This window comes from Lemur catta, chromosome 10 (assembly GCF_020740605.2).
Source record: "Lemur catta isolate mLemCat1 chromosome 10, mLemCat1.pri, whole genome shotgun sequence".
NCBI lineage: Eukaryota > Metazoa > Chordata > Mammalia > Primates > Lemuridae > Lemur > Lemur catta.
In genome coordinates, this window is record NC_059137.1 from 28,255,259 (window position 1) to 28,266,315 (window position 11,057).

The 11,057-nt window shown below is 34.5% G+C and overlaps 1 protein-coding gene across 1 annotated transcript; it reads left to right on the forward strand.

The window, feature by feature from the left end:
- Window positions 1–9,670: 9,670 nt before the first annotated feature.
- On the forward strand, window positions 9,671–10,601 carry LOC123645847 (olfactory receptor 13C2-like). The gene is given in 2 exon segments (XM_045562341.1): window positions 9,671–10,366; window positions 10,368–10,601. Coding segments are annotated over 2 exon segments (930 nt in total).
- Window positions 10,602–11,057: the final 456 nt, after the last annotated feature.

An 11,057-nucleotide genomic window follows, 5' to 3' on the forward strand; every position in this document is an offset into this window, starting at 1 on the left:
TGAGGGATGGACATGCTTGAACCTCTGCCTGGGGTGGGTGGGGGGACAAGGGCAATATACATAACCTAAACTTTTGTACCCCCATAATATGCTGAAATTAAAAAAAAGCATAGCATAGACCTGGTTTTGAAGATGACATTTGAGCAAAGCATGTAACAAAACAAGCATTCAGGTATAGGGATTTGTAAGGAGAAAGTGTTCCAGACAGAAAGAAAGCTGTGACAAGCCTTATGAAAGGATTGTGCCTGATGTATCGAGGACTTCCAAAAAGGTTGAAATGGCTGAAGCTGAGAGAACAAGGGGCATAGTTGAAATCAGAGAGGTGACGGGACTGGGCAGAGTGTGTACGGGAGCTAGATCAGGTACATTCAAATCTGTTATTTCATAGTGTTTTCTCGTACAAATTCTTTGAATATTTTTCAATATATTTTGTTTGTTTTTTTAGAACTATAGTGGCTATGTTGGATAGCCATTATTCTTCATATCGATGTTTCTTATAGTCACTCTAATCTCTTTGACCTTTTATAATATGCATTCTGTATGATTTTCTCAAGTCTAATTTATACACTACTTATGCTCATAGGGAGATAATTCTGGGTAACACTGAATCCTAATATATATTTTGAATCCTCAGTAAATCCATATCATAAAAGCTGACATCTAGATTTAGTAAAATATGAAAACTTTGGGGTTTGCTGTCCCTTTGTTCTTGTGATAAGAGAAAAGCAAAAGTGAATGAACCTTTTTGTTTCGTATTTATAAAATAAGCAAGTGCTCATTGTTTTAGAAAAAATTAAATGCCATGAAGTAACCCTAATTATATTTACATTAAAAATAACTTGGATTCTGTTATTAAATGTAAATTATATAAAATATATATAAATGGGGCATTTTGGCAGGGCATTTTGTAGATTTTATTTGCAATAAAGAGATACTCATTTCTTCATTGTGGATTTAGATTCTTCTATACTTGTATGTTATGACTGGCTTTTGAAGAAGTATGAGTGTGCGTGTGTGTGTGTGTGTGATCTTTTAAGAAGTTGCTCACTGGAGGTCAGAAGAAGATTCTTAAAATGGATGAATGACTCTTGCTAGAGGAAGGAATGTGAACATGGGACTTTGGGACAGTCTTCTTAAATAGCACTGTCTGTCTCAGTTAGGACTGGAAAATTGAGGGAAAAGTATATAACCGAATTTAGTATCAGAAACAACAGATGAGATAAGGAGGATACTTTGATGTACTACCCAGATATCCCTTAAATAAAGAATACATTCCTCCGGCTGCAGGTGGTGCTGAGGGCACACGACAAGCGGCAGTCAGCCTGTTCATTGTCTCTTCCAAAGTCACACCCTTGGAGCTTTTCTGGAAGGTTGCTGCTACTACTGTCAATGTTCCTCCTCTTTTAACAACCTGATTAACTTCAGTGCTTCCCCTATTTTAAGACTTGGTTTGATTCTTGTCAATTGTGATCAAAAATCTTTTATGGACACAGAACATATGGTTTCTAAAGATCTTTGTGAAGGAATTAAGTGATATATGCCTTTCAGAAGTGGTCTTCAGTATATTTCATTCTCTTGGGATGAAAGTTGAGATGCACTTAATGATTTCCTTGATCATTGGTTGAAGCTGTTGTCGGGCCTTCATCTCAGGTCAACCTTCCTTCTGCTCAATCCAACTTTCTTCTCTTCCCTTCTACAGATGTTTATCCCAAGGGCACTCATGGATAAAAACATCCTCCATGTATCTCAGGGTCTTCTTCCCAGATAAAATCTGTGACGGGAAAACTGACTTTGATTCTGCTAGAGTCCACCCCTAAATAGTAGTATTAATCATATTTGGGTCTCCCATCCTCTGTGTATCCCTTTTATACAAGAGTAAATTCCTATCTCCTAAAAGTAGAAGGCAGAACTCACATCCTTTGCAGCTAGTATAGACACGTGACTATGTTCCAGTAGTCATACTCATTCACAAGGGATTTCTAATCCAGAGTGAGTAATTTGAGGACATAGGCTATGTGAAGAAGTCCCATTTGGTTGGAGTTTTTATGGTGGTAATGGTTGCAAAGTCAAGTTCCTGACACTAAACCTGATGAACTTGTGCTGGAGGCAATGGTGTTTGAAATGTATTTGAGATGTTGGCATTTAATTCTCCATTGCAACAGCAGTGGTGGTTTCATCATCAGCTCAGGTTCTGTAGTAAAGTTTTGGGCCTTGTTCCTGAATATTAGCCTGTCTCTTTGCCACCCACTATTATTTTCAAATTCCCAACAGATATTAATCTTTGAGATTTGGGAATGATAAATTGGAATTCTAATGAATTCTTAGAAATTCCCTCAATCATAAGTAATTGTTAAAATGCTTCCAAAAACAACAGTAGCAGCAACAAAACTTCCAACATTCTGTCTGTATTTTACTCATTGTGGTAGACACAATTCTGTGATGGCCTCCAAGATTCCTGCTTCCTGGTGTACACACCCTATATAATTCTCTCCCTTTGAGTATGAGCAGGGCTTGTGAACATCATGGGATATCATTCCCCATGATTATGTTACATTATATGGCAGAAGGGATTTTTCAAATATAATTAAGGTCCCTAACCAGTTGGCTTTGAGTTAATCAAAAAGATTATCCTAGGTGGACCCAGCCCAACCAAGTGAACTCTTAAAAAAAAGCCAGAGAGATTATAACTGAGAGAATCTTGCTGCCTTTGAAGAAGTAAGCTGCTAGGTTATGAGAAGATCATTTGGTTGGAACTTGAGGTGGGCTCCTAGAAGCGGAGCATAACCATTGGCTGACAGCCAGCAAGAAAATGGGGACTTTAGTTCTATGATACAACTGAATTCTTCCAATAATTTAAATGAATTTGGAAGAGGACCCCATGGTCCAGGTGAGAACACAGTATAACCAACACCTTGATTTCACCCTTGTAAGACTCTGACCAGAGGATCCATCTACTTTTTACCTGGATTTCTGACTCATGGAAGTTGTATGATAATATATTTGCATTATTTTATGTCACTAAGTTATTATAATTTATTATATGAGTATAGAAAACTAATATTCTCCACTTATGCTGAATACCTAAAAAGTGGAGAAATCATTAAAAATGGTTTAATCATTAAAGTATCAATTTTAGTAGTATTTACAAAGAACTATAGACTGCACTGAATATTCAAACACTGGAAAATGCTCAAATAATATTAACATTTTGATTTATCAGGTTAGCATACTATAGAGATTATGTGTCAAAATTGCTGATTTAGATTTATTTTGCTCTCTGACTTATTTCTTGAAACATTAACAAAGTATTAGGATTTGCACAAAGTATACTATAAATATAAACTTACTAAATTTGCATGCAAGAATAGCTTACTGTTAGTAGCAGCCAGGGCCATGAACATGCAACAAGTTAAACATGGCAACAACTACCCCTTGTGTTAGTTTCCTCCTCTTGCTTTTAACGTCATGCCAGTGGGTTCTTTCAAACCACTATTGTCACACTTTCGTTCTCAACAGAGAATTATAAACCTTTTTGTTTTTTCTCAGTTTCTCATTTTTCTTGAGATTTGTGATTTGGAAAACAAACTTCTTGAGAATGCTGGGTAGGAATTCCTGCATGGGGACATTCCCATACTGTCGTTTAATGAATTTCCTTTCTGTTTAAATCATCCAGAAGGTATGCTGTTGTTTGGAACTAAGAGCCCTGACTGATACACATAGCATATGAGGCCCTCCTTTCTTTGGTTCCTGTTTAGTTTCATTTTCCATCAACCCCCAGTTGCTTTTTCATTTATGTTCCTGTGATGCTGAGTTATTTCAGTTTTCTGTCTTCATCATGCCATTTCTTGTCTTACCCCATTTGTGTTACTGTTTGCTTTTCCTGGAATGCCCTTCCCTATATTATTTGCCTCTCAAATACTCATTCACAATTTAAGAGTCAGTTCAGCTACAACCTTTCCTGGAAATTATTTCTTGATTCTAAGTTACTTGGCACACTAAGACATCATTTTTATCACAGCATTTACCACTTTTTACTGAAACCATCTGATTACATGGATTTTTTTTTCTCCCTACCTATAAGATTCTTGGAGGTAGGGACTGTGTCTTAGGCATTTTTATATTCACTAGATTCTTGCTATGAATTTCACAGAGTAGGTGTACTGTAAATTTTATGTAAACAGAAGTGATTTAAAAATATAAAACACCCAGTAGAAAAATAAGTAGAGGGCATAAGTATATCACTCACATAAAAGAAAATATAGCTCTTTATGACACACACAAAGTTAAATATCTCTGAAATTAAAAATTCTGTTTAATAGTGACATACCATTTTTAAGCCCTTTATATTAGATGAAAAATCTAAACTTTTGACAACAACCATTGTTGATAAGAGCAAGATAAAATTGGCAGCAGCATAACACTGGTGGGAGCATAAATTAGTATTACCCTTTAGATTCATAAAAATCTTCATTCATTTTGAACCACTCATTTCACTTCTAGAATTCTATTTGAAATTATTTTGTTAAAAATAAATTTCCAAAAATAAAAGAAAGAAGGAAAAAAAATCATTCAGAAATATCCAGCCTCAAGTTGCCTCAGTTTATACATGGGAGAGAAGGGCAAATGATTTTAGCTTAAGTTATTATATTGTTTTATAACTAAGATCAGGCTCCTTTCTGAACTTTGGTTATCACTATGTTATTCAATTATAATTTATTTTTGGCTTGCTTTTTTATACCTTTATATTAATATATTGCTTGAGAATACCTTTATTTTTCTTACCTTGCCTTTTTTTCCTTCTTTCTCTCCCTACTACTTTCTTTCCCTCCCTACTTCTTTCTTTCCCTCCCTCCCTTCCTTCCATCCTTTGATTCTTTGTTTACAGTATGTATTACTGTTAGAATCAATGACAGTATAGTCCCTCTTTGACTAATGATGGGGTTAGGTCCCAATAAACTCATTGTTAGTTGAAAATACCCTAAGTTGAAAATGCATTTAATATACCTAACTTACTGAACATCATAGCTTAGCCTAGCCTACCTTAAATGTGTTCAGAAGACTTACATTAGCCTACAGTTGGGCGAAATTGTCTAACCCAGAGCCTATTTTATAATAAAGTGCTGACTATCCCATGTAATTCATTGAATATTGTACTGAAAGTGAAAAACAGGATGGTTGTGTGGGTACTTGAAGTATGGCTTCTACTGAATGTGGATCACTTTTACACCGTGGTAAGGACTGTCCGTAAATACATGTTTATTGGAAGAGTCAGCTTTCACTATAAGGTAAATCTATAAAGTGAATGGAAAATGTATGTGTACAGGAAATAATTATACTTTCAAAATGGAGTGTGTATGTGTGTGAGAGACACAGAAAATTCAGCTGGGGAAATTTTGACGCCAATATAGGTGTTCCCTTCTGATTTTGTTTATGAAGTAGAGTAACAGGCCTTCTGTAATTAGGTCCTCAGGGCTTTATTTCTGAAGTTTGATAAGTTTTATACATATTTCATCTCTGAGGCTATTTAAAGTTGTGCATAGAGGTTTGTTTGTAGGAGTCCTTAAGAGCAGAACATTTAAATTGTTTCCTAAAGCCTGAAGAAGATTCTTTAGGAATTTGTGGGTCTCCACAATGGAGCAGTATTTCAACCTGGTCTTCAGGGGAAAATCTAATTTGCCCTATTCCTAAAATTCATTGGTAAATATTAATTTTCTTCCTATTTTTAAACTAGGGGAATTTAACAATACTTTCTCTGAAGTAGAGGAATATAATGATATCTTATTCTAATAATCACATCCATAACACCATATTTCTATAAATGTCACCTAGTCAATGAATTTCTATGACAAAATGATTGCACACTGGTGCATGCCTCTTTGGAGCTTCAGTTACCAATCAGGAGCTGTGAAGACTGGCTGCCTGTAGAAAAGTAAGGCAAAGATATCTGTTGCTGTTTCAGCCTAGAAAGAGAAACAACCTCTGGTTTGGAGGTAAGTTACTGAAAAAAACAAGAAACAAATTTATCAGCCATAAGCAGAACTTGGACTTATGGGTTAAATCAGTTTGCAAATGATAGTTTTTCTCACTAGGGAAGACTTTGAGTATTGCAAATGGAATTTAAGAGTCTGTTCACTGGGATATAGTAGGGGGAAAAAAAAAACCATGGGACCGAAAGAGCAGTTCTGCATGCAAAGACAATCGTTCAACAAACTGAAAGGAATTTGCCCAACACATATAAATTACGTTTTGTCAGTGTGTAGGTTTTTAGTGCATTACAAAGTATTTGGACACTGTGTCATCTACTATAGCTAATTGAAGCTCACTTCACAGTAGATAGCAGACTATGTGTTATTTAGTACAGAATTCATAATAAACAAATCTTTAACTGTGGTTCCCTAACAATAACTCAGGTCCTTTGGTTCAGTCAACTGTGAACCAGTTGAACTGTGTGCTAGGTACTGTGCTAGGGACTCTATACAGAGACAACATGTGAGGAGAACACTATGACCAATTTGGAAAATTTAAAAAAACTAAATATAATAATCTCCTGGGATCTGGAAAAGCTAATTTGCCAAAGGAATGCACAGTCAGAAAGAGCCAGCTTGGACATTATCTTTGTCTGTTTGCATGTAAAACTTATGACTATTTTGAATATTTGCTTTTCTATCATTAGGTCATAATTGTAATAGTGGGTAATTTCTTTTTTAGGTTAAGAGGCTTGCTAAAGATAAAATAGTCGAAAATCTTAGTCAAAAAATATCAGGTGTTTTAAATCTAGAAATACTGGCACCTTATTACAATCTTAGTTTTTATGGAGTGATTTGAAATTTATAAAAGATGTATCTTTTGGATGATTTTTCCCTTCTGCCACCTAATTCACTGGCATCCACAGGATTGGAGTGAATATTTTCTCCCATTTTGTAGGTTGCCTGTATACTCTTTTGATTACTACTTTTGCTGTGCAGAATCTTTTTAGTTTATTTAAGTCCCATTTGTTTATTTTTGTTCTTGTTGCATTTGCTTTTGGGGTCTTTGTCATACATTTTTTGGGTAGGCCAATGTCCAGAAGAGTTTTTCCTTGGTTTTCCTCTAAGGTTTTTATGGTCCAGATCTTACTTTTATGGTCTTTAATCCATCTTGAGTTAAATTTTGTATATAGTGAGAGGTAGGGATCCAGTTTCGTTCTGCAAATGACTATCTCATTTTCCCAGCACCATTTATTGAATACGGCATCCTTTCCTCAGTGTATGTTTTTGTCTCTTTGTTGAAGATCAGCTGGTTGTGGGCTATGCTTTTATTTCTGGGTTCTCTATTCTGTTCTATTGATATACTTATCTACTTTTATGCCAGTGACATGCTGTTTTGGATACTATATCCTTATAATATGTTATTTATGAGTAGTACACTTTAAAACAAAGTGAAAAAGAGAAGTTAAAAAGATGTACAAAGAGACAGCAGGCAAAAGCAAACTAAAAGAAAGCAGGAGTTTAATATCAACATCATAAAAGTGGAATTAAACTTTAAAGTGCCAAAGAGAATAAAGATATATCAGTTACAATTTATGAAGAAAATATATTAACCCAAAACCTGTATAAACTAAATATACAGAAGCTAAACATATAAAGCAAAATGATCCTAGATATATAAGAATAATTTGATTAAAAATATTTATATGGAATTGATCCAATCGAGGTGGAAGAAAATAAGTAATTATTTGGAAGATTTTAATAATATATTTAATAAACTTGATTATGTGTATACATGTATACATGTTTTATGTGTGTGTATGAAACCATTTATCTTTCCCAAGGAGAAATCATTTTTTGTTAACATTGACAACATACATCATGTAATTGGCTCCTCCAAAGTCCATAGGTAGAGAATTATAGGTCATGTTATCTTATCATAATAAAATAAAATTGGAAATAAATAATGAAAATGGAACAAAAATACCTAATCACTAAGTAAGGAAGATACATCTAGATAACTCTTAGATGAAAGAGGAAATTAAGAAAAATAAAAAATCATCTAGAAATCAATGAAAAGATCATTTCCTCAAAAGATCTAAATCTATAATAAAACAAAGCATTCTTTAAGTGCCTTAAATAGAGCTAGAGATAGAGGAGAAAGATGAAATATTAAGAAATTAAAAATAAAGAAATTTTTTTTTTAGTTCATGAAATCAGAAAAACAAATCCAAATATGCTTAAAGAAATTTATGAAGACAGAAACTTAAGTTAATGAAACAGAGAAAAAAGTGAAGAGGATAAATCTATCCTAATGCTGCTTTTGTTTTTTTAAAAAGACCCATAATATAAGTAAGACCTGTAATATTTGACTTGTGCATCAAATAATGAAAAAAAATTAGACAGGAAAAGTAATAAGAAATGAGAGAACTTCTCATATAAGGGAGAACACAAAAATTATAAGGATTAAATGCAACTCAGCGACAAAACATTTGTTGTTATAGAAATTAATAATTTTCTAGCAAAATATGAAGTGTCAAACTGTACTCAAATCATCATATTGAAATCTTCTTTCTGATTAATCACATTTTTTGTCTGATTTTTTTTTGAAATGTTAGTTCTGTTAATCAGATTACAAGGCATTCTAGCCTGTGAGCCAAATTCTCTTTGCAAAATGAACGTTAAGTGCTTAATTCTGCAGGTATACTGTTTAGATTTAAGTCCTGGCTCCATCATTTATTTAGCTACATGAAATTGATCTTAAGCAAAGTACTTTGCTTTTCTGTGCCTTATTTCCCCACTTTATATAACAGGGATGGTGATGTTAATAATAACAGTAGTTACCTCATATGGTTGCTTTTCAGTCTAAATTAGGTAAAGCACAAACAAAACAATGAGCAGAGGATTGGCACAGAGTGAGAACTGTTAGTCATTATTTTGTCTTTGATTTTTGCTCATTTATCCAACAAATGTTATTGTACATTTACCTCTGTGTCTGCTCTATTCTAACTCTTAGAACTGTGAAAATAAACAAGAGTAAGTACCTGCCCTTATGAAGTTTCCATTCTACCGGGCCAGACAGACAATAAACATAACAGTAAGATTTCAAGGAGTGATAAGAGCATTGATCTATTCTGTGGTGATTTATAGCCAATAAAAATGGTTTATTATTCAGTTACACATAATACAATGCTCATTTTTCTTATAACCTCCAGTTTATATATGTGATGAAAAATATGACAAAAAGTTCAGGTTTCTGCAAGGAAGCTTTAGGTTTGCATCTTAGCTCTGCTATATACTGTATACACACACACACACACACACACACACACACACATATATACTATTTACCTCTGCTCAAATTTACATAAGATTTCTGCTTTGATTTATTTGTCTGTAAAATGTGGATGATAATAGCTTTCTCCTAGAACTGTGATAAGATTAAACGAATTAAAGGGTATATTGGGTATAGCATGAAACATGTTAGTTTCTTCTTCCCTTTCCTCTTTCCATTCATACCTTCCCTCTTTTCTGTCTATTTTTCTTTACGGCCTCCCATATTTCTTTGCTCTTTTCCTTTTGTTATTTTATTGTTTCTCTGGAAGTATGGTACTTGTGCATTGGTACATGTTTGAAAGTAATCATAGTAAAATACATATTGGTCTTAACATGCTTTGTCTTACAGGTAAAAAAGAGACAGTAAAATGGAATGGAAAAACCAAACCATTCCGGTGGAATTTTTTCTGAAGGGGCTTTCTGGCTACCCAAGGCTTGAGTTACTCTTTTTTGTGCTAATCTTAATAATGTATGTGATCATCCTTCTGGGAAATGGTACTCTTATTTTAATCAGCATTTTGGATTCTCACCTTCACACCCCTATTTACTTCTTCCTGGGCAACCTCTCTTTCTTGGACATCTGCTACACCACCACCTCCATTCCTTCTACGCTGGTGAGCTTCCTCTCAGAGAGAAAGACCATTTCCTTCTCTGGCTGTGCAGTGCAGATTTTCCTTGGCTTGGCCATGGGAACAACAGAGTGTGTGCTCCTGGGCATGATGGCCTTTGACCGCTATGTGGCCATCTGCAACCCTCTGAGATATCCCATCATCATGAGCAAGGATGCCTATGTGCCCATGGCAGCTGGGTCCTGGATCATAGGTGTTGTCAACTCTGCCGTACAAACAGTATTTGTGGTACAATTGCCTTTCTGCAGGAATAATGTCATCAATCATTTCTCCTGTGAAATTCTGGCTGTCATGAAATTGGCCTGTGCTGACATCTCAAGCAATGAGTTCATCATGCTCGTGGCCACAACATTGTTCATATTGACACCTTTGTTATTAATCATTATCTCTTATACGTTAATCATTGCCAGCATCCTCAAAATTCGTTCTTCTGAGGGGGAGAAGCAAAGTCTTCTCTACCTGCTCAGCCCATTTGACTGTGGTGGTAATATTCTATGGGACCATCCTCTTCATGTACATGAAGCCCAAGTCTAAAGAGACACTTAATTCAGATCACTTGGATGCTACTGACAAACTGATATCCATGTTCTACGGGGTGATGACGCCCATGATGAATCCTTTAATCTATAGTCTTAGGAACAAGGATGTGAAGGAAGCAGTAAAACACTGAGAAGAAAAGTTTTAAAAAACTTTTTAAAAAATAAATGAAAAAAGAAGAAAAGTTTTTAAAAAGTAAATGAGAAAGGGGCAAGTAATTTTATAATCACAATGTGGAAATCAGATAGAAAAACTAAAACAAATAGGTTCTTGAAGCTGTTTCAAATTCATCTCTCAAAGCCCTAAAGCTCCAATATATTCTGATGCAGTACCTAAGAAAAATAAGTAAATAAATACATTTCAGTGTTTTGGGAGTCAGTGATTATGGTTTTTTTGTTTTTTGTTTTTTCTTCTTGTTTTTGTTTATGAAGAGCTTGGCCATGAGGGCAAGTAGAGTGATAGCGTAATAGAGAGGGAGATTTCCAGATGAGAGAAAAGGCTTTTTTTCCTTTCATTTTTGATAAAATTATTTTCAAAAACCAATTTCATGCTTCTTTACTTTCTTTACAAGACAGAATGAAATCTAGTT